Below are 25,413 nucleotides of genomic sequence, written 5' to 3'. Positions count from 1 at the left end.
GCATTCAGCTCAATTGAAGCTTGAGGTGACCTCTTGATTTGGAAAAAGTTAAAAAAAAATACACTTTTTGAAATATTGAATTTCGAAAAAATTTCGAAGTTTTTTTTTTTGCAAAGAAAAAAATTTTCAACTAGTTTTTGCAATTGTTTCCCTTTAAAAACCGAATATGACGGCAAGTATGGTTAAAACAGGAGTTAAGAGAAAGTTTAAGTAGCGGAAATAGAGAATATGGGAGGAAGAGATAAATAAAAAGGGAAGGATACAATTTCTTATTATTGAACTAAACAATAAGATGTTATTATTTTTGGTTGCTAATAGCTAATATTCTTTCGCCTTATTTCAACTTTGTTGAGGTATACCGGGAATCTTTTGCACTGAGTTGGATGATTTACGTCTACGCCAAGATGTAACTTCTCATTAGCTCGTATGCAGTTTATACATTTCTGAATACTAATTGTATTACAATCCTTTGATCTGTGTTGCTCAGGGCACTTATAACATACTTCTTTATTTTTGCAATCGACAGCTTTATGGCTACGCTCCCATCCAATATTAACTTTTTCGCAGTTTAAAACATAGGGGAAAGTCTCGGGATTAATTTCCCAAATAGCGTTGTAAAGAAGTATGCTCTCCTTTCTAACTTCATATATTTTTACTAATTTGATTTCACTGTTTTCTAGAACTTTATTTTGTTTTTTTAGTTTCTCTACTAATGACTTTTCATCATGCTTATACCCCATTAGTGATATCATAAATCTTGGCCTTAGGAGTATTGACTTCGGTATTTGAATATCGTAGCTTTCACTAATGTTTTCTTTAATCGTTTTTTTTAATTGTTTCCCTTTCGTTTGCATTTTCAGCTGCAATCACTATAACTCCGTTTCTTCTGGATTCAATATTTGAGATTTTTAAGTTTCCCGGATCAACTTTTGCAATCAAGTTTAATTTTGTTTTTTCACTTTTTTGCTTCGATTTCGGTTTAATCACTAATGGTGCATCTTTTTTTAAGTCTGGCATCACTGTTTTGAGAGCAATATTGTTTTTTAACACTGCTGCATACGGTATTTGGCCGTTATCATTTGCTATGTTTGCCTTTTTCCATTCTTTGATTTCGTTGTATATCTTCGAATTTTCCTCTCTGGGTTTCTGCAGTTCCTGCATATTTTGCCACTTTGTTCGTTGAAGCTTGCAGTTATTTCGCGAATTTTATGCATTTCACGCACACCTCGCTTGCATACTTCTTCCGCTTATTGCATTCCACTTATTCTTTCACTTAACTTTTTCTCGATAACCTCCAGTAAGCTTTTGATTTCTTTTTCATGAGTTTTAAGTGCACTTTCGAATTCAAACTTGTAATCAAGCAATCGTGAACCGTTCTTCTCGACTACACTCTGAACCTCCTTAATTGCAAGGTCAACGTTGCTAATGTAAACCACACATTCATCACACATGTAGCGAAGTTTGGGAAATTCATCTAGTTTTCCTAATGTATATTGATCTATTCCCGAACATTTCGATTGGGAATGATACGTTTTGGCACATACACCTGCACACCTTATTCCCGTCTCTCCATGGATTTGCAGTTTGCACCTTTTGCTATCCATGGATTGCGTATATTGTTATGATACAGCTAATATTTAAAACTTTCTTTTCACTTTTTTATTTTAACTCTTTCTTATGAAAATATGTTTTACGGGGGAGAGAAAGAGGCAGAAAACTTCAAAAATCCACTTCACCACTGATTAAGAGTCTCTGTCTCAATACGAACATCAATTGTGTCCAGATTTGAATTTTTGAAAACACTTTTTTGCAGAGCGGTCCGAAACACGTCCGTTACGCTTGACATACAAAAATATTTATCAAACTAAATGATTCCTAACAGGACAGTTTAGGACAGTTATATTTGATATATAATTTGTGTGTGATATATTTTTTCTTTCCTCCTAAAACTATAGTACCAGTTAGAGGTAGACGAATTATCATATGTCTTACAGAAAATAAGGACAATTTACAGAGACAAAAGCTTAATGTTGAAAATCCTTTATTTTCAATGATATTATAACCCCGTGTCAAATTCTCGTCAACAATCACACATATTTCCAGAATTGTGCTTCCATATATTATAGTTTTATTTTCTGAGAAACCTGTCGCTGCTCTTCATGGCACCAGGTTCTTTCGTCATGATTTATAACAATTTATTTTTCTTAGCTTATAAAAGGAACCTAAAGAAAAACTTACCACAGAATTTGAATCGGGTAAACTGAGTAACGTGAAAATAACTTTTCTTATCTCCGCAAAATTAGAGTTCCGCTCTAACTGGTACTACTTTTTATGAGAAAAGGAGAAATAGTGAAATCTTAGTTATAGCGGAACTTGTTCTTTACTTGGAATGTTGTAGCAGCATAAACTTTTTCCATGCAATTAAGGGAAATGTCGCTGGAATGACTGTCCTTGGCCGAATATAAATCCGGGTCGTTCCGGTAACGTAAAACCGACTGCCGTGAGAATGTTGTCTTTACATAAAGTACTAAATTCGTGACCACCACTATATATATATAGTATTATATTATATATATGCATATATGTATATACATTTATTTTTTATTCAACAGATAAATTACCAAAGGAAACTTTGACGAAGACGAAAATAGGTAGGAAGAAAATATAATTCGTTAAGTTTATGTCTTATAAACCAGATGCTTTTTTGATAGAAAAAATAGGCAATCACATAGCTTATTTTGAATCTGATTTGCATGATTCTGAGAACTTTGGTCCTAAGTGTGGGCATACTGTGCTGCAAGATGAACCATTTCAAGGATTTAATAAAAATGCAGACATAAAGCAAATGTCTTCGGCGTGTTATATGCAAGTTTAATTTTTTATTATAAAGTAATAACATATTTATAAAATACTTAAAATTTCAGAAAAACTAATCAAAAGGAAAAGGAAGTGGGAGGAGTTTTCGTGAATACTGATTTGCTGGAAGAAAGCGTCGTTTTGATTGAAAAACCAATAAGTGCAAATGTAAATGTCCCATTAGTTCAATGCGAACTATGTTTGCATAGAAGTGACAAAGTGTATACCTGCTTGGATTGCCGCTATAAAACTTATTGCTCCCTTCATTGCATTAAAAAAGACAGAGATATTCATCAGTACGAATGCTCTGCATATAAGAATCTGATATTATTTATATTAGATGCAAAAGATCTCTATCGTTTATTTATAAAAGTGTCAAGCCATCTACATGAGCATGTATTCTCTCGAAAAGTATTTCGGTAAGTAATATATTTACATGTAATTTTAATAAAATTAGTTATTTTATCGCAATATATAATTTGATCTATCTCAAAGACAAAAATATTTAAAATAGTCAACGAACAGAAAACCAGTAAAAACTTGCAAGTTTCACGAACAGCTAATATAGTAGTTTGTTTACATTGAAAATAAAATTGATATAATAGTGCTAAAGAATTCAAAAGAGCCGAACATAACACATGGGCTGAAAAGTCCCGGGCCTAACACATAGACGGCGCTAGTTTTATTGTATTCACCTCTTTTTCAGTTAGTACTAGCCTTAAAAAGACAGCTGTTAAAATTTCTAATATTTTATTCATTAGTTCGTGAGTTATTGTGATAAGAGTGACGCTACTTTCGTTATTTTCAAAACAATGGGTCGATACAAATCACGTGTTTTAATTTTACATTTTCTTTTATGAAAAAAAAAAAAACCGTGAAATGTGAAAAGTGTTATGGGGACTCGGCTTCATCAGAAACACTCGCATTTACACCATATTCGCCAAATTTGGCTCCCAGCGACTACTCGCTGTTCGCAAACCTAAACAAATGCCGCTAGTAAGAAATTTGTCTCGAATTAAGAGGTTGTCGCCGAAACTGAGACCTATTTTGAGGCAAATAATAAATCGTTCTGCAAGACCGCCCTGGAATGATTGCGTTGTTTTTGATGGAAATTACGTAGATGAATAAAGCTAATTTTGAAAACAAAACGTGTTTTCTTTGTTAGGCCCGGGGCTTTTCAGCCCATGTGTTAGTGCGAGCTGCAATCACATTCCGTGAAGTCCAAAATAGATTTGCTTACGTTTCCCATATCTGAATTCTTTATATTTACTTTTTTCAAAGCTAAGTTAAAGATTCGGATTTGCTTGAATTGTAACCAGCTGTTTTTGTTTAGCAGTTTCGCCCGCTGGGAAATTTCAGATTCCCTTAAAATGAAATGTCCCTTTACACTCTCTTAATTTCCCCTACTTATTGGAGGGTTGCGCATGCATATTTCCTTTCGCGAAAATAATGTCACCTCATTATATTTATTTATTTATTAAGTCTATGGGTTATCAACTTTACAGACTGTACAGAATACAATATAACTTAAAACGGTTGCTAATAATTTATAATATTAAAAAAAAACTTAAATAAGAAATTATTAAAAATAGGAGTTCAAGAGATTTAAAAAGCTACCTTTGAGAGAGAATAATGAACCGGTACAGCATGGCATAGAGCATTAAATTCCCTAATGTTACGATAAATAGGAGCATTACTGGCATATTGTGTTCTCACATTACTACGATAACATTGAAGATAATTTCGAAAGATTGCTTAGGAATATTTAATCGGAACATTAGTCCGTTCCAACAACAACAACACTGTTAACGTCGTAATTAAAAGATATACGCAATACGGATCTGCGTCTATCATCAAGATACAGGCTTAAGAACATTAGACGAGAAGAATATGACGGGTCTGTAAAATTTATTATTGAAATAAAACCGTTCATCAAAAACTATGCCAGGGTATTTTATTCCAGAGAGATCTTTATCACTGAGACACTTCAAGGTATTAACAAATATACCACCTTGATAAAACCGTTTCCTGAATATATTCAGAAAATTCTAAATACAAGTTTATTCCTCAAAAGTGATATTGTCGCGTTCAAAGTACGCTCCATGAAATGCAAAGCTCTCGAAATATTTCTGAGACTCTATTTTCGGTTTAACCATCAGAGCCGTCTTCGATTCCATTAGTTGCTTTTGGCTGTTAAAACGCACTAGTATTAGTTTTTTGACTCGTGGTTTTTTATAATAATATAAAAATATTATTAATAATACAAAAATATTCTTTAAATATTATATTAAAATATAGTACAAACATCTTATAATTATATAATATAAAAGTATATTGCAATACAACAAATATACATATTTATTCGCATTTGCCGATCTGTAAAAAATGTGTGTTGATTTATAAAAAAATATGTACTATTGTTATCGCACGTGGGATAACTTAATTCAAAGGGCCCATCAGCTTAAACTTAGAAGTCCTAGCGGCGAGCTTTGCTCAGGTAGACCAGCAATGAGGAATACTCGAATCGTATCTTTGGAGATTTCAGAAAGGGAGAACAAGGCTGGTAAATATGGTCTGCGCAGAGTTCATACAAACAAGAATCTAAAGTTGCAGCAGCAGTTTCTTCAAGTAGACAACATACGCGAGCGAGATTAAGGTGATCCCTATTTATCTTATCGTATGATTCATTAAAGCTGATCTCCTGATTGGTCTGGATCATGTTAAACTGTGTGTACCATTGGAGATTCCCCACAGTCGAGACGATGGTCTGGTAGCAGCACGCTGTGGTTGCTGATGCCCATTTGCTTGTGCACTAACGATGACAACCGCGATAAACGAATTTAGTTTGTTTGTTTGTTAACAGTAATAGTAGCCCCGCCAGTGACGGGCATATCACCGGTCGTCTTCGTCTAGCTCATCTAGAGGGAGAGGGGTTTTAGATGAGTCGGTTTTAGGGGGCATGTGAAAAGGTGGTTAGTGCCGTGCGGGGTGCCTTCACATGCCGGACATATGTTTGGTATGTCGGAGTCGATTCTGGATAAGTAGGAGTTTAACCAGCTACAATATCCAGAACGTAATTGTGCCAGTGTTACACGTGTCTCACGAGGAAACTGGAGCTCTTCATCTGCTATAGGTGGGGGTTGGACTCCGATTACGGCATTCACAGGACGGGAGCTTAAGAAGGTGGTGACGGTCTCCCGGTGAATGTCGTTTATTGACTGTCTAAACACTAACAGGTTTAGTAGATTTCGGTCAGTTTTGTCTTGGATTTCGTCAGCGTAGTTTAAGAGATGTCTCCTGACGTGCCTGGGAGGTGGCTCAGGCTCAAGCAGGTGTCTGTAGGGGTGAAACCTGCGGTAACATCCCAGTAGGAACTGCGTGCTGAGCAGTTTGTTATGCTCCATTACTGGAAACATTTGTGCCTCGTTGTGTAGGTGTTGAACCGAGGACATCAGGAGGCAAACGGTCGCTAGTGTCACTAGTTCCAGGCGACCAGCCAGGCGCTTCATAGTTCAAAACCGGCCGACCAATTGCCTTAAATGTCGATAGCAACAGTTCTTTGTCTTTGCCCCAAGTGCTGCCGGCAAGCGATTTGAGGACCTTGTTGCGGTTTTGGACTTTAGTGGCAGTTGCGGTTGTGTGCGCTGAGAAGGAGAGCAAACTGTCAAAGGTTACACCCAAAATTTTGGGGTTGTTTACTTCTTCAAGTCTGCACTATCTTAATTATCCCATCCCGCACGAGGGTCTGTCCACGAAGGCAATGGAATCTCGGTCATTGGAGGCACGTCCTTTTCAGCTCTCTCCATCCACATCCTTCATACCCGAAAAAAAAGATCTTGCACAATCGACATGAGAGATAACGGAAGCTTTAAGGGAAATTGGAACCTAGACCTTTCTGGCTCCCAATTACGAAGAATCGGAGACTGAAAACACTGGCAAGGGAACTTATTACTCTGGTATATAGGATTTGTAAATTTATTGTTAGTTTCTTATACAAGAAAGATTCAATAAATAAAGAAATTGAAAAAATAAGAAAATTAAAAATGCAAGTATAATCGTGTTCGCAATTTTCATGACTACGATTACTGTAATTGGTAATCCCTAAATTCTTGGGACCACCACTAAAGTATTCTCAATCATTCATTTCAAGATTGCGATTATAGCAATTGTAAGCCAAAAAAACTTATGGACTACAATTACGGTAACTGCAATTCTAAATAATCAAAATATTATCCTAATCCTAAGAGTTACTCTGAATTCTCCTTGCCTTTTTCTTTTAATGTACTTTCATCTCAACCATGTATTATTAAGGTATTATAAAACCATTACTTTTTCATTTTGTTCATAAAAGGAATATTATGACCCTTTTATGTGGCAACTATTTTGTAACAAACACCCAGATAAATTAAAATTATTGAACTTCTTTCTATATGTTTGAAACAGGAAACTATCATCTGTGGAAACTGTTTTGGGAAAAATTGAAAAGAGCGCTGCCAAAGAGGACTCTGAGTTCGGTTCAATAGTTAATTTGTTGCGTGTCAAACCGAGTTATACAAAATTAAGTGAAATGCAGTATTCTACTCTAGTAGTAACGGCTTTCCGTTTAGCACTTTTTATTATTAGGAAAACGAACCTGGTCGATACTTTTTACAAGAAACTTCGTATATTACCAACCCACAGAATGATACTGATTGGTGTCATATTGATGCGGCTTCATTGCCATTTACTTCTAAACACGTTCGATTTTGAATATCTTATTCCATTGTTAACGGATAAACCCAAATATGAGACAGTTTATGATCAAATTGCTGAATGGACAAACCTAATAAATCCCGTACGAGAACCGAATCCAGAGGACATAAATGCATATTTCAATACAGCAGAAGCCGAAGTAGTTGACCTATCAATGCGATATTTGCAGCTCCAGTCAAGGGATCAAAATGAACTTTCTGTTGACTCGATTCCAGTTCTGGAACACACTCATTTATGTAATTCGATCGAACGACCGGTTTCTGTCTTTAAAGATAAATTAGCAGAACTCTACTTTAACGCGGATGAATTCAAGTTTTTAATCTATGGCGGGATGGCTGCTGTTCCAAATTCTGGCCGTTCAATTTGCGAATCCATAGCAAAAATGCCCATTACGGAACGGAGTAAATTGGTACAAAAGTTTGTTCATAATTTTCACGCACATTTCATGGACTACTTTTTACAAACGAGCATAACCTGTAATCAGATACATCAAGTACTATCATTGCCGTGCCCCACTTTGCGTAAATTCAAGCATTCATGCGCTCCAAATGTTGATATTGTGTAAGATAACGTACTACTATTTTTCCTTCTCCATTTTCTTATTGTATTTTAATTTAACTGTAGTATTCTGGATAATGGAATGGTTATGGGAAGGACTATGCGATATATAAAAAAAGGCGAAGAGCTCTTTGTCTCTTACAAAGCACATTATTTGCGACACACCCGAGAAGAAAGACACATATTTTTGAAGCAAATTAATATCGACTGTCAATGTGAAGTTTGCCAAAATGTTGTAGAAACCGAACCCACTGTGAGTTTTTTAATTACACTCTAGATGAATATATTTGGCTTAATTTGATAATTTTAACTTAATATTTACTAATAATAAAAGAGAAACTAATAATTAAGTTAAATATTTATTAAAACAAGACTAAAATTATATCATCAGATTATCTCAATAAAAATTAGGCATTACACGTTTAATTCCAAAACAGATATGTCCTAAAATCAAAAGCGAAATATTGGCCCATTTTCCTCCCGATGTCTTTAGTGAACCATATCTCGGTTCGTATCTCATTTTTAAAACAAATTATTAATATTTATTTGAAAAAGGTGGTTAAACACTTTAAATCATCTGGCAAGAAATAAGAAAACTTAATTTTTTTCGAGCACTGTTTTTAGCAATGCAGGATTCGTATGTGGCGTTATAGAGGTAGATGAAGGTGTATATTAAAGTTGAATTAAGTAGTAAATCTAAGGCTGTACTTCTTATATCCGAATAACTCTTTACTTTTTTAGTTTGCTTTTCCATTGCTAATAATTCGTTATTTCTTATAATACCTGCACATATAAGTAGATGATCTACTTTTTCGTGCTTAACTCCCAATTCGTAATTAAAAAGAGAGATTTTTTTTAGAAACAAAAAAATTTAGAGCAGTAACAAAAGAATAGGAACGTTTTCAGTGGCATATAAATAAACCGCTACATTTTATGGAAGTGCTGTTGAAATAATTCCCTATATGCTCGTATTATAATTTTCGATCCACCTTCTTTCTAAAATATGTTACTTGCCAAAGATCTTTTGTTTGATTATCCCGAAAAATAGTCAATGGGATTTAAAACAGGTGATTTAATTCCATTCTCCGCTAAAGCCACTCGTTCTGCTATCCATGCGGCCGAAAACATTTGGAAATGTACTGTTATCTAAATCAGTTTGTGTTTCTTTCAATAATTGCATCGTATTAAAAAAAAAGGTTTCGTGTCACTTTTCTTTCATATGTACAGTTTATCTAGTAGGGGAAGTCGTCTTCGACTTCTTTACATAATTTGGTGCATATGAACGTGACATTTTTGGTGTGTACATACGAACACTTTTCATTTTGTATATATTTTTTGCGCAGAAATGTAGGTATAAAATTAAAGTGAAATGATTTACAAGGCGGGTTTAATAAGTACCCGTGTTAGAAGTGAAGACACAATTTTTTTTTTTCAAAATTGTCCCCTTTTAGAAAGATACACTTTTCCCAACGCTCCGGCCAGTTTTTTTAACTCCTCTAAGAAATAGGATTTATCGCACTCTCCAAAGCACGTCTCTGTCTCAGCTATGACTTCCTCATTTGAACTACATTTTTTCCCGCGAGCCATTTCTTCATGTTAGGGAACAAGAAAAAGTCGCAGGGAGCCAGATCGGGTGAATACGGTGGGTGCGGTAGTAATTCATAACGCAATTCGTGCAATTCGGGGGAGACCACTCCGGATGAATGTGCTGTTGCATTATTGTGGTGAAACAGCATCTTCTTTTTCGCCAAATGCGGCCGTGTCTCCTTAAATTTTTTTGCGAAAACGGTCGTAATGTAGTATTGTCCAGTGATCGTTCTTTCTTTTTATAAAAAATTTATGAGGATGACGCCGTTCGCATCCCAAAAAATCTTCGCCAAGACCTTTCCGGCCGATGGGACTGTCTTCGCCTTCTTTGGAGCAGATTCACCGGGAGAAAGCCATTGTTTTGATGGTTACTTAGGTGAGGTTGACCTGGCTGGCTCAAAGCCATCATATAGACCTATTTGTCCTTTGTGGTACCAGATGGAGCTTGACCTTTATGTTTCCTTGTAGAAGCCTTCTTGTATAAGTCTGCGTCTTTTGCGTATCTAAGTAAGCTCTGAAGCTCTAACTACTAGAGACATTCTAACCTCTCATATTGTAGAGAGAGGTTCTAGCTAATGCAGGGCAAGAACATAGAAGGTATGCAAGAGTTTCCCTCTCTTCTAGTTCATTGCCAAATCTGCAGCTATCATTGTTTGCAATTCCCATGTTGTATGCGTGTGCCGCTAACAAATTGTGGACTGTCAGTATACCTACGACAGTTCTGCTTTTCTTTCTGTGTACACATGATTTTTGCGGTTTTACAAGGGGCTAGATTATTCCACCTCTTGTCTATCCGTGTTTTCATGTCCGCAGCGATGTCATTGTATTCCGTATTTAAAGGTTTTAGCATGTCGTTTTCTTGTTCGAATTGTATGAAAACAGCGCTTTTGGCAATCTCATTTACAATTCCGTTTCCTGCAATACCCTTATGTCCGGGTACCCAATAGATGTGGCTATGGCTTCACTGGTCTTAAGAAGTTTTTAGATGAAATTTCATATGGGTTTATTGCCTTTATTTCCGCTTGACTGTCAACGTATATATTTATGTTGGAGTTGCTCGATGTCCTTCCTAGTGCTATTTCTGCAGCATTTCCTACCGCAAAGACTTCTGCTTGAAAAATACCGCAATGGTCAGGGAGCTCAATTGGCCGCCTGATGTCCAGCTCTGCGCAAAAAATCCCTTTACCTACTCCGTGCATCATTTTCGAGCCGTCAGTAAATATGTTAAGCGTATTGGGACTAGGTTTCATACCCCTTTTCTTCTATTGTTGTTCGGAATCTCTTCACCCAATTGTATTTCGGAATCGTATAGTCCGAATTGGTGCGATAACTCACACGTATTGAGCTATGTCCGAATATTTCACAGGTAAATTCACCCGTTGCGTTAAGTCTTGCGGCAGATCTAGCTGACAGACCTTCGTCGCAATGTCAATCGGTGGTAGGTTGAGTATTCTTTCAAGTGCTGCCGTAGGAGTAGTTTTAATTGCCCCTGTCGCCAGACAGACTAGAGCACCATAGAGTAATATTGGCTTTACTACAGCTGAGTAGCACCAATACATTATTGAAGGATTAGACCAAAATTACTCGAAGGTACTTTGCATAGTCTTTAAGAGTCAGTTCTACGCCGTTTAGCTTCGGAGGGTGCCAATTTAGATTCTTGTACATTCTACATAGTAAAAAGTATCATATCCGAGTTGCCCTGGATTGTTACTTAGTTTCTGGTGTGTAATGATGAATCCAGGTTTCATCAACGGTGATGCAAAAATTTCTTCGGATCTCGCTTAAATTGCTCCAAACATTGCTACGAAGTTAACAGCCGTATACGCTTGTGGTCCACCGTGAACAGTCGCAGTACCCATCGGGCCGACAATATTTTCATCACCAACTTATCATGTAAAATAATAATTGCCGTTCCGATCGCCACACCTATGGCCTCTGTAACTTCGCGCACTTTCGTTCGTCGATGAGCGAGAATCATGTCAATGACTTTTTGAATGATTTCCTCGGTAACCACTTCTGCCGGGCGTCCTGGTGGCTCCTCATCAAAAACGGATGTCCGTCCACGTTTAAATTCGTTGAACCAATATCTAACTGTGGTTATAGATGATGAAGCGTCCCAATAGCAGCATCCTACTTTGCTTTTAGCGAATTACCGAACTGCTCTTTTTCCATCTTAGCGAAAATCACGAAACACGTCTTACTCGAATTGTTGCCAAATCCAAACTAACCTATCAATCAGTCTGGAATTTGTTTTGCCGTTGTTTGATAGATGGCAGCACACGATGCTAACACCAATTCCCCTCAGGAACGCGCTCTGTCGTCAAGCACGGGTACTTATTGAATAATTATAATAATACATACTTGTGTTGATATTACATTGTGTTGATTTTTTTCGTATATCACCAACACAATCTCAGTTTTCTTGTAAACACATCGCCTGTTTTGTCAGCCCATCAGCTGATTCTGTCAAATTCGTTCAGAGCCCAATAACACTCTGTTAAAGAGCACACCTCTAAAAACCTTTTCACTATGCTCCTCCTATGCACCTTGCTCAATTTGAGTGTTGTCGAGCGCCATCTGACGTTTCTAGCAAGGCATCCAAAATTAGTGTTTACGGATACCTAAAATACGCCACAGTTGCGAGCAACATTTGAGAGGGATTATCTTTAAAAAATAAATGCCATGAATGGTTCTACACAAAAATAATAAAAAGAGCATAATTAATTTGAATTTTCGTTGTTTTATTTCAATTTAAAATCCGATACCTCTAAATTGATCATATGTTGCGATTATACAGGGTCCGGCACTCGAAGTGTAACCAATTTACCAATTTGACAGTCCAGAGTATTGTTTAAGAGCGCGAGGAAGCATTTTGCCGAGAGTAAACGCGAAAAGAGAAAACCAGTATTAGATTTCAAACGTAATAATGTGATTGCATTATATTTGGCTGGAAAATCACAACCAGGGATTGTTCGTGAGCTCGATCACCTTTAAGAAAATAAAGTTTTTGTTTATTACACCATTATTCATTACAATAATACTGATAGCATCGTGAAACTTCATGGAGGTAGTCATCAAAATACTGCTACGTCACGTGAAACGGTTCAAAAAGTGAAGAAGCGACTTGAGCGAAATCTCCGACGAAGTGCCAATCAAATCAAATCAAATGGCGAAAGAACTGAAAATATCTGACCGTAGCATCTGCCGCATACTGAGAATTGATCTGAAAGTCAAGCCTTACAAGATCCAAAAGGAGCATGATCTCACACCAAAGCAACAACAAGTCAAACTTGAGAGAGCGAAGGAGTTGCTTCACTTGGCCGAAAGCGGTCAATTTCCTAACATTTTGTTTTCTGACGAGAAAATGTTTCAAATTGAGCAATCCGTAAACTCCCAAATCGATAGAGTTTATTTGACCGACCGTTCATACTAGAATATGAGTCATCGATTGGCCACCAGAAGGCAGCACCCGTCACAGGTTTTGGTTTGGGCCGCGGTAACCGCAGATGGGCGCTCTCCAATCGTTTTCATTGAACCTGGTGTCAAGGTAAATGCGAAATATCGGGAAAGTATTGTGGAGGTTGCTTTGAAGCCGTGGGCTGACAATGGAAGTTACAACAGGATTCGACACTGTATGGCAAAGCTCGAGAGAACCAATAATGGCTCTCAAATTCACCAGACCCGATGGATTATTCTCTTTGGATTATTCTCTAGACTATTCTTTGATGGATTATTCTCCTTGGGCGATTTTGAAGAGCAAGTGTATAAGGCTAGTGTATTGTTCTGGGTTCCATTCACCACTACTCCTGATATGCGCATCCTGCAATCGCTCTAGGATTTTTAACTATAAGTATGATTGGCTCGTCTCGGTATAGAGGTCTCGTATGTGTGGTTTTTCGTCCATTGGGAATAAAAACCACTCTTTCTTTGATCCTATTTCTAGGGGATATAATTAATTGGAATCGCCGCCACAAAAATAGTGGCGAATCTAAGTGCCATCATATCTATAGTTTGTTGTCATCTGACCCTCACGATTTGGTTGGAAGCTGCCAATTCCGCGTTTTATGCTATCCTCTGTTACAACATCTATTGGTGTATTTGTTGTAATTGTGAACGAGGCGTAATTTTTTATAGCAGCTTTTCTTTGGATAACTAAACCACAGGTGTCTTTTAATTCTATGGGCTAATGTTTTTGAGAATATAAAAGCGAATTATCAAAAATTAATATAATTTGCAGAAAACGTGTCATCGGACTAAGTTGCGCTAGAAACCTAATTTAATCGTGTGAATTTATCGTTTTTGGATTAATCAGCAGCGCGATCGCAGTAAATATAACGCGTGGAAAAAAATGTTAAATCGTATCTGGTTATCAAGGGCTTGTGAGATTGTCGGGATTTGAAATGTCTTTCCGAGAGCTTTCTTTTCATTGACTCACACGTGTTTTCATATATCGATAGCAAGAAAACAGCGAAAGATGCATGGGATGCACTAGAAAAAAGTCTAAGTGAAAGTAGAGTCGCATTGCTAAAACAATTAAATCATACCGTACTCTCTGAGTTCGGCAGCATGGAGCTGAATGTCACTGCAATGCTCTCCTTATCGTCACGAAAGTGCGGGTTCGTCACTGAATGATGAAGTGGTAACCTCAATCATCCTTGTGAATCATCCCTCCGTGAATGGCCAGCTGAATTTGGTACTTTCGTTATTACCATCGAAAATGCTCAAAAAACTCTTAACAATTGAGCATGTCGAAACTACTTTGTTGCAAGAATCAAGGCTAGATCCAAAGAGCAACACTTCGAACGACAATGCAATTTTCACAAAAAATAAGAAATTTGCACATAATTTTTGTAAGCAAATTGGGCATTTTGCGAAGGTCTGTCTGCCCAAAGAAAAAGAAACCGATCAACAACAAACCTAAACATGATAATGTATTGTTTGCTTCGCTTCTCGCGTGTAATGTACGAGTAAATTTGACAGATTGGTACGGTGAGAGCTCGTTTTTCATAGGCAAACGCCCAGTTATAGAAAATAATGTTAGTAGATACTGCTAATAATTCAAGTCTTAAAGCGGAATGCATTGGTGACATAGATATGTTTCTGAACATTAGCAAAGAGGAACGTCAGTCTAAAGCAATAATTACTAATCCACAATTGTGTGCTAATCTTCTATCAGTAAGTCAAATGGCAAACAAAGGGAATATAATCGTCGTAGTAGACACAAGGTGATGATTGCGAGTGATGACCATGAGTTATGGCATCGTCGCCTTGGTCACATCTGTGACAACAATTTAATTAAGGTAGACGAGTCGTCGTGCGGCCGCCGTAGCGTTGGTGCGTTGGTTCGAATCTCGGTGAAACACCAAAATTAAGAAAAACATTTTTCTAATAGCGGTCGCCCCTCGGCAGGCAATGGCAAACCTCCGAGTGTATTTCTGCCATGAAAAAGCTCCTCATAAAAAATATCTGCCGTTCGAGGTCGGCTTAAAACTGTAGGTCCCTCCATTTCTGGAACAACATCAAGACGCACACCACAAATTTCATCTAAGGATTTCGCACCATTGAATTCATTTTTAATGCAAAATTTATTAAAAACTCGTAACTGTAAAATGCGAAAACACGTGCAGAGATAGATTTACTTAAGACGGCGTAACTTTTACAAATGACAAGCAATGGCGATACAATTTTGTAAGAAGGTTAAGCATAGATGTGGCAACCTAACAAAAAAAAAAACAAAATTATTTTGTTAATTTTTATATTCCATCACAAATTTCACTGATGACGGATTTTCTCAGTTTTGCATGCATGAAGCGTCAAAATTGGAATCGCTCGAACACTTGAAATTTGCAAAATTTTGACATCGAACATAATGCTTCGCAATATTACCGCATTGATTAAGACTCGAAACCCAAGCTCATTGTTCCGTTCAGAAGCTCTGTAGTTACTACCTATATTGTTTCCAGCCCATTATACAAATTATATTTTTATATTTTCTCAGTTGTGTTAAATTTATATGTTTGCAATTAAAAAGAAACTTTCATCATTTTATATTTTTAGAATGTTAGATCCGGAATTTACTGCGAAAAGTGTACTGGATTTGAAATTACATCAAGTCAAGGAGAATGTACGAATTGTGGAATAAATTTTGATAGTCTATCATTAAAATATCGAACCGAAATTACGACGTTGGAGTGTACAATCAAAAATCTAATGAATCCAGAATGTATGTATTTGTGAAGTATTAAAATTAAGTATTCACTTACACATATTTTAGACAAAGTAACGGGTTTCGATATATATATATATGTATATAGTATATACAAGGTGAAGTCCAAAATAAACAAGACTGAGCTAAAATAGAAACAACAGGAGCTTTGTTCTGATAACTTCGAGTTTATTTATTCAAAATAGTCCCCTCGGACCTTGATACACTGTTTTGCGCGATCTAAAAGCTTTTCGAAAAGCCATTAACCGGAATGTCCTTGAGGATGTCGGTACAAGCCTTTTGGATGGCCTTTACGGACGTAAAACGTTTTCCTTTCATGGCCAAATGCAATTTTCCGAATATGTAGAAGTCACAGCGAGCCATATCAGGCGAATGCGGTGAGTAATTGATGGTTAAAATGCGATTTCTAGTCAAAAAATCAGTCAAAAGAGTGGATCGATGAGATGGTGCATTATCATGCAATAAGCGCCAGCTTCCACCTTCGCGGACTTCAGGGCGAATTCGACGAATGCGATGCAACAAACGCTTCAAAACGCCAAGATAGAAAACTGCATTCATGGTTTGGCCTGTTGGCACGAACTCCTTGTAGACAATTCCCTTGAAATCGTAAAAACAAATGAGCATCAACTTGATTTTTGACTTCTCCAAACTCAATTTTTGGGTGGTGGCTCGTCTGGAGCCTTCCATTCGGCACTTTGACGCTTAGTTTCAGGTTTATGTTGGAAACACCAACGTTCCATCACCAGTTACAATGTTGAGGTTCTCGTAGTTTCTCACCTCTTTAATGAGTTCTTTCGAATGTTAAATTCTGTGCAATTTTTGGTCCTCAGTTAACTTGTGCGGAATGAAACGTGCACAGACCTTTCGTAGGCTCGAATGATCAGTTAAAAAGCGAAAAATTGATGTTTTGAAGATACTTAACCCTAATTTCATGAATTTCAACGATGATTTATATTCCTTTTAGATAAATTTATGAACAATTTCGATGGAGTTTTCGGTGATTACTGATTCTGGACGGCCCGTATGTTCATTGTCATTTATGTCGTTTCAACCACCTCTGATACGTGTAAACTACTCATGAACTCTGGCACGAGATAGACAATCATCGTCATACACTTTTTTTCATCAATTCAAATGTTTCGGTAACCGTTTTATCAATTTTAAAACAAAATTTGATTTAGCTCTTTGTTCGAAACTCATTTTTGTACCGATGACACAAACATACTGACACTTTAGACGCAATAACTTCGCTTCCACGGAACCTAATGTCATCAAGCTTTCATTGGAAGTCAGCTAGGGATGTAACTCCAAGGCACTAACTCCTTAAAAAGATGGCGTTATTAAAAAGATTTTTATGACGCCAGTCTTGTTTATTTTGGTCTTTACCTTGTATAATTGGAGCGTACATCCTTTTTGGGTGTTTGGCCGAGCTCCTCCTCCTATTTGTGATGTGCGTCTTGATCTTGTTCCGCAAATGGAAGGACCCTACAGTTTCAAGCCGACTCCGAACGGCACATATTTTTTTAGGAGAAGCTTTATTATATCATAAAAAAACAGTTTATGTACGAGGTTTGTTAAAAAAAATAAGGTGAATTTTCAAATTTCTCGGGCTATTGCGTACAGTCGACTTTCGATTATAATTTTTTAATGTAGGTACACTCGTCTCGAAGATATGTTCATGGTTTTAGCAATGTAGCATGTTTAGTTTGTTTGTGAGAGGCATAAATAAGACAAGTGTTTTGCGCGTTCGGAGATTTTCTGCTTTTTCTTACCACGGACATTAACCTTCCAACCAATTATGCCACAAACGAATTTTTTCCTGTGCTCGTCATAGTGTTTTAAAGATTAGTTATAACGTGCTATGGTTCGAGCAGAAATTACATGGCTTCACATTTTGGTGTTCAAGGACTTTATTAAAAACTATTTTTGGGTTTTAGCTCAAAATTACGTTTCGATTCCATCATGGACAAAATTGATATCAGTTCGAAAGCAATAGCAGTTTAAGTTGATTATTGATACAATAACTTTTTAGTGAATGAAACACACAACCTGATTTTATAATTTTTATAAATTTGTATATATTTATATGTTTAAGTTTCAAAAACAAAAGTAAATTTCAAGAATCCTCACATAAGTTTTTAGATAATGGTGAATAATGACTGTAACAAGTAAATAAAGCGACCATAAAGTCTGCGTTCAGTCTTAAAGTCTAATACAAAAACATGATATGCTATATGTAAAAATTAAATCTACCATTTAGTTGGATATGCACGTTGCTTCAGGACTTCACTCAGCCTATTTGGCATTGAACTTACTAGTTTCTCTGTTTCCTCTGCTGTTATCTTCCTCTATTCTGCGTGCATGACACTCCGCAAAAAGTCTTTACTAGTAATCACTTGCTGGCGAATTCTTTTTTCCAATAGATCCTACAGATGCTCGATGGGTTTAAGATCTGGGGACTATGGCGGTGTTTTAAGTTGTTTTGGGGCGTTGTACAAGAGCCAAAGCTTAACGATCTCGGCTGTGTACTTCGGGTCGTTATCTTGTTGAAACCAAAATATTCTTGATAAGCCGAAATTTCCGCACTTTGCTTTTAATTCATTTTAGTCTGTTCAAGTATCCCCATTTATCCATCGTCGAATCAATAAATTCTAACTGACCCACCCCATTTGCCGCCATGCAGCCCCAAACCATAACCTCGCCACCTCCGTGCTTAACCGTGCCAACAAGATTTTGCTTTTCAAGAGCAGTTCCAGGTTTTCGCCTGAAAATATTACTTTTTTCCAGAACTCGGGAGGCTTATTTATGTACTCATTAGCAAACTGAATGCGTTTACGTCTGTTCACAAGAGAAATGAAATGCTTTCTTCGGGCGACTCTACCATGGTATCCAGCTTGACTCTTCTGGCAGTTTCAGCGCAAATACTTTTTTTAAATGTTTGATTTATGTTTTCAACTAATTTTGAGGATGTAATCCGGGGGTTAACCTTTGCCAAGTTGATTATAGAACGCTCTTCGATCATTTTTTCGGACGCCCTGACCTGGGCTTAGATGTAAAAATTCCAGTTTGCCGAAAATTTGTTACAACTCGCTGAATAGAGGAATACGTTCTCCCAATAGATTTTCCAATATTTCGGAAACTTTTTCCGTCTTTCCACATTTTTATAATTATTTTCTTCTCAGAAACGCTTATTTCTTTTCCCTTTCCTTCCATGTTCTTTAATTATCTACAGTTATAAATAAAATGTTCAACTAAGCTTGTTAACATTCCGCCGAAGTAATGCGCAATCGAAAATTAATATAAACAAGGAAAAATATCTTAAAATTAACGGTATCATTAAAATAAGCAGGCTGAACGCAGACTTTTTGGTGCCACATTTACATGCTGCTGAAATTATTTTCCCGTTATCTAAAAAGTGAAGTGGGGAATCTTGTTTTTTGTTTTGCCCTTAAAAGCTGGGAATGTAGTGAATAAACAAATTGTAAAGATTTCAATTTAATCATAATATTCTATTTTGTTTTTAATAAATTTAAGAAGACTATTCCGGTGAACGCAGTCTTTGTGGGGCATGTGTATATACGAGGTGGATTTATGTTGTGGAGAAGTATTGTAGACGCACCCACTTTGGGTGAAAACATTTGTAATATACCATTCCTGGTAAGCTAAAGGAATTCAAAAATGCGATTTATCCGCATTTATAACAGCATGAATCGATTTGTACATACATATGTATGTTTGTATGTATGTATGTAGATAGGTAGTCCACTCCCCAAGTAGTACTAAAGCGCCGTCTTGATATCATTATGAGACCTCCAACAGGCAGATATCTACAGCCAGCCAGAGCTGTTAATGTAATGGAGAAGGATTTAGGTAGGGCACACTGCCCCAGGCTGTCGAAGATGGGAGCACCCAATGACCTTAATTGTCAAGCTGCCAAACCCGGACATGCACAAAGAGTCAATAGTCTCCTTCTTTGAAAGGTTCCCACAGTTTCAGCAATTGGGGTTAAATGTTAAACCTAGCTTTTCCGCGTGTGTGCCGATCGTCCAATGATCGTTAACCACAGCGACGAATTGAATGGCGTGGAGTCCTCAGACCTTTCTGAGTTCTCCTTCTATTGTACTGGGGTCTTTAACTGTCGAGGAGTGGATGCCGCCGGGTAGGAAGTTTCTGAGGTTAATTCAGTCCCCTTCGAGCCAAGCTCATCAATTTCATTTTCCTTTATGTTCCTATGTCCTGGAACCCAGATCAGAGAAATGTTATCTGCACATCCAAGATATTTGAAGTTGACTAGTTTGGTTCTGCACAATGTTAATCATTTTGCATGCCAGCAGGATCGCAAATACTTCTGCCTGAAGTACACCTGCATTATTCGGCAATTCGGAGATAGAGAAAAGCCCTGCTCCGACTCCCGATTCCATCTTGGAGCAGATTTTGTTCTCGATCCAATCCTGCCTATTTGGGAAGATTGCTCTAGCATGACCCTCAAATATGTCCGAAGTTCGGAGAAATACAGTGTTAACTGCTCAAAAATGCTACCATGTCCCTTGACAGATTGTCTCCAGAGGCCAATCTTTAACTCGATGCGAAGTAAGTGCAAAACGACATTCAGGTCAGAGTTGGGGCAAGTGTTTTGCACCCTCCCCAGTTTAGTAATACAGGGTGGCTGATGAATTTTGCTACATTAAGAAACTCAAATAACTTTTTTTTTGGTGTATGGAATTCATTTATTTTTTTTTCAAGTTGAAGGTCATTAAATTTTATTAAATGTAGCTTAACTAGTTTTAAAAATAATTGAATTTAAATGCCCCCCATGCTCGTTGACACAAGTGCGGCATCTTAGTAAAAAGTTGTTCATTGCTGCTTTGAGAGTTGCGACAGGGATAGCCGCAATTGTTGCCCGAATGGATTGTTTTAGTTCATCCAAATTTGTTGGCTTTGTTTTATAAACTTCTTGTTTACATAAACCCCACAAGAAAAAGTCAGGTGCAGTAAGGTCAGACGACCTGGGGGGCCAACGAAATTCGGAGTTTCTTGAAATCAGTTTATTGGGAAATTTTCGTCGCAACTCTGTCATAATAGTCTGGGCTATGTGAGACATTGCCCCATCTTGTTGAAACCACACAGAGTTGAAAGGAATTCTCTTTCGGCGTAGTTCTGGATAGAAAAATTCTTTCAGCATTTTCAAATAACGGTCTCCAGTAACCGTAACGGTGTGACCATTTTCTTCAAAAAAATAAGGCCCGACAATACAGCGTGAAAAAACCGCACACCACACTGTCACGCGAAGAGGATGCAATTCCGTCTCGTGGAGTATCTGTGGGTTAGAAGTACTCTATATTCGACAATTTTGTTTGTTCACATTGCCGTTTAAATCGAAATGGGCCTCATCAGACATGAAAAGGCAGTTTAACATGTTTTGGTCTTCTTCCACCATTTGCAGGATCTTCTGGCAAAATTCCAAGCGAATCGGCAAGTCTGCTGCATTCAGTTTGTTAACCATTTGAATTTTGTAGGGAAATAAGTCTAAATCTTTGTGCATTATTGTTTGCAAAGACTGTCGGCTGACACCAAGTTGAGCAGATAAGCTTCTTGTTGAAACCCTTGGATTGCTTTGTATAGCTGCAGCTACAGCAGCGATCGTTTCCTCCGTCCGAACTGGTGGGTTTCGATGATAAGGCCTTCTTGCGACTGTTCCTTGCTCAGCAAAATTATTCACCAGTCTCATTATGGTCCATCTGCTCGGGGGATCCCCGCCAAACATCCGCCTGTACTCTCTCTGTACCAAAACTACGGACTCCAGTGCGTGATAGCGGCGGACTATCCAAATTCTTGTTTGCGTGTCCCAGTTATCCATTTTAATAAATTTTAAAGATCAAACTGCAAATTAAAACAAAAATGGAACAGATAACTTAAAAAGAAAAAAGTTATTCAATTTTTTTTTGGTAGCGGCTTTCATCAGCCACCCTGTATTATAGCCCTTTCGAAGAGCCTCCCACCAAACTAGGCATCCATACGTTAAAAATGGCAAAACCACTACGTTGTACATCCACAGTACGACCTGTGGCTTGAGCCCCCATTTTTTACCGAATATAGATTTACAGGAATAGAATGCTTTACTAGCCTTCTCTATCCGGTTTTCAATGTGTAGGTTTAAATTGAGTTTGGAGTCAAGTATCACTCTAAGATACCTAACTTCCGATGGAAACGGGAGAACGTGGTTGTTTAATTTGGGAAGTCGAAAGTGTGGAGGTTTATATTTTCAGAGTTAACTCGGAGGCCGCAAGTGGCAGCCCAGCGACTGATGTTTGTATGTATTTATGCTCTAAGTAAAGTAATAGTAATAGTAAAGTAAATAGAAATATTATGTGGAGTTTTCATAAAATATAGAAAAACGTTAAAGAATTTCTCTCAAAATCTCTACTTCTGCGCTATCTAGCAGGTCTATTTTTTGGGGAAATATGTGTTTTCATAGAGGCGATATGAGAGCATTTTGAATATCAGCTAAATCGGGCATAAACACGAATTTTACGAATATTTGAAATACCTATGTATGTACAACAATACACCCTAACTTCATCACAACTTCATGAGGTAGGTGTGTACACCGGGTAGACAAACATTAATTTTTATATATGATACTAGACTTTTGGAATTAGATTAGAGATGATTAACGATTTATGGCCGGAATGGGATGGTATTGCTCTGGACAACGTTTATTTTCAACAAGACGGCGCCGTGGCCACACAAGCAATGAAACCATTGATCCTTTACGGGAAAAGTTTCCAGACCGTGTTACCTCTCGGAAGGTTGATCACAATTGGCCTCAAAGATGGAATTCGTGAGGTTATCGAGGACATAGAGCAGCCACTTTGCAATTCGGTTATGGGAAATTTCATGAAAAGGATATTGTCCTGTGAGCGTGGTCGTCATTTGCACGATGTTATTTTCCACTATTAACGGCATACCTTCCTGTTTTTAATGAGTTAAACATCAGATCATTTATATTAAAAAAACACCTTTTTCTTTGAATATCAAAATAACACCTCTTATTATTAGATAACGCTATATATTTACATGTTGCTGAAATTACCGTTATGTAAACAATGAAGTGTGGCATCTTGTTGTTTTCTTTTGCTTTTGTAACTTAAAAACCGAAAGAATAAATGAATAAAATACTTTTTTAACTATAAATTTATATTGTGTTTTTAATAAATTTAAAAATATTTGTAAGGTGAATGCAGACTTTGTGGGCTTTAAATGTATTTTTATATAAAATTTCAATTCTAAAGAAAATTGAGTGAAAACGTGAAGTACAGTATGTGTCAGAAGAAAAGAACCGGGTATTTTCTTGTAACTTCAACCATAACTTGCTGCGCAATAGTCCAACTCAAAAGCTACGACGCCAGTGCGAACTCAGGTTAGTGTCGTTCGAAACATTCCCGTAAACGCAACCAAACAAAAACGAGTGAGAAGTAAACGTAGCGTTTTGAAGCGATATTTTATGCACGCATTCGAAAGGGCTGCAAAAGTGATTAATAAATCAAAAAAGTTTGTTGTGATGTGGAATCAGCAGTATAGGGTGTACAAAAATGTTAATAACTTTTTCGAGCGCGGCTCGGAGCGAGTGACGACAAAAAAGTAGGATAAAGTGATCGTCAAGCTCGATCATTTCTTGCTGAAAAGGGAATAGATGTGAGTATCAACACTATCGAACGTCGACTGAAGGAGGCGAACATATCCTATCGTCCCACATCATCAAAACCACTGCTTTCAGAAAAACACATTGAGAAACAACAAAACAAGCAAATGGCGTCACTGTATTGGACTGGCCTTCCCAATCCCCAGACGCCAACCCATTGAAAATGTGTGGGGAACTATGAAAACGTATCTTGCCGGAAGGCCAGTCAATGATTTAAAGCAACTCGTGCGTCAGGTTCGCAAAAGCTAGTCCTGTTTGTCGACGAGCTACGCAGAAAAGTTGATTCAAAGCATGAAGAAGATGCCAGGCTATACTCGACGATGATGAAGACTACACTGCTTATTGATTATTGGGACTCGTAGTTTTGTACATACTTTCATGTAAAATTTTTTAAAATATATACAAAAGGGAGAATGGGGAGTTGTGAGACGGGTTTTGGTTTTGGACCCGTATTACTCAAAATCTTAATATTCTGCATATGTCAACGATGGAATCTTTAGTCAATGAATACTGGAAGCTGGAAGCTATTTAACAAAACTACAATTTTCCTTAAAATTAAAATTGTATATAATAATATAAAATATAATACAAAATACAAAAATGTGGGGAGTTGTGAGACACCATGGTTTAATCAATAAAAATGACTTATTTTAGTTGTTAGTTCTTTATTAAGATGAAAAATAAAAAAAAAAGACAATTGTTATAAAAAAGTGTATAAAAAATGCAATGCCATCAATCTGATTATTCGCAGTGAGAACATGTATAATAACCAGTTCGTAAATTGGCACACTTTAGGTGCACAGGTGCTTATGAAAGATGCGTTAAAACGTCGAAAAAAACGGTGTCTCACAACTTCCCACATTTGTTGTCTTACAACTCCCCAAATCGTTTTTTTTATAAATGGCCAAGTGAACGTGTAAATTCAAAGCTAATAGGACAATTAATAATTTGTATATATTAACATTTGCAATTTGCTTCAACAACTGATCGAATGCATCCCAAAACAAATGAAGAAAAAAACTTACCCGAGAAATTCCAAAACACAGTAACTGGAGAGACCAGTGTTGCCAGTCTATTACAATTGTAATATATCTATTACATTTGTTCTCAGTTTATTACGCTATTACACTTCATATGAAATCTGTTACAATTTCCAATTCTAAGAGGAAACAGGAAAAAAATTGTTCATGTTTTAAATTACAATTTCAGCCAAATTTTGAAAAAAAATGTTTTATAAAAAACGTATTGCGAAACCTTCTTTATCCATCGCTGCTTATGTAAGTCCCATTGTTAACGAGAGAGGGTGAGCAGCAGCCATAAAAGTAAACATGATGTATACTAAAAGGACATATGTCTGGAGATATTTTTGTTTCATTCGCCCTTTTGACAATAATTTCTCCGCTACTGCACATCGTCAATTTTGAATATGTATAACAACACGTTGCAACTTGCAACGTGCGCATTGGCCATAAAGGCTTAAAATATTAAACCCGCTAATGTTGGAAGAATATATGTTAATTAGTGATATCCTGTGTTACTGACTGTGTTATGACGTTTATTTGACTCTGCCTTTCTGAATGAGCTTTACTGCTTTGTTAGAAGTTTATTCAGTTCGAGAATTGTCACTGTGATGAGCATGTCAGTGTGATAGTGAGTGTTTTGTTTTCGTTTTAGTCAATTAAATCCTGTTGATACATCAATATGGAAAGGTGAGTGTTTCTGAACATTTTCT

General features: G+C 37.0%; 1 protein-coding gene across 4 annotated transcripts in view; it reads left to right on the top strand.

Moving 5' to 3' along the window:
* The window catches only part of LOC129242726 (uncharacterized), a 31,482-nt gene that overhangs the window by 2,564 nt on the left and 3,505 nt on the right, over nt 1–25,413 (top strand). For all 4 annotated transcript variants that reach the window (XM_054879529.1, XM_054879541.1, XM_054879534.1 and 1 more), the window contains 6 exons: nt 2,613–2,651; nt 2,712–2,865; nt 2,925–3,275; nt 7,300–8,169; nt 8,233–8,419; nt 15,811–15,976. In XM_054879529.1, coding sequence (XP_054735504.1) covers nt 2,613–2,651; nt 2,712–2,865; nt 2,925–3,275; nt 7,300–8,169; nt 8,233–8,419; nt 15,811–15,976 — 1,767 coding nt within the window. The remainder of the gene's footprint in view (nt 1–2,612; nt 2,652–2,711; nt 2,866–2,924; nt 3,276–7,299; nt 8,170–8,232; nt 8,420–15,810; nt 15,977–25,413) is intronic.

This window comes from Anastrepha obliqua, chromosome 1 (assembly GCF_027943255.1).
Source record: "Anastrepha obliqua isolate idAnaObli1 chromosome 1, idAnaObli1_1.0, whole genome shotgun sequence".
NCBI lineage: Eukaryota > Metazoa > Arthropoda > Insecta > Diptera > Tephritidae > Anastrepha > Anastrepha obliqua.
Note: the sequence above shows the minus strand (reverse complement) of the source record. Positions and strands in the feature narration are given on the sequence as shown.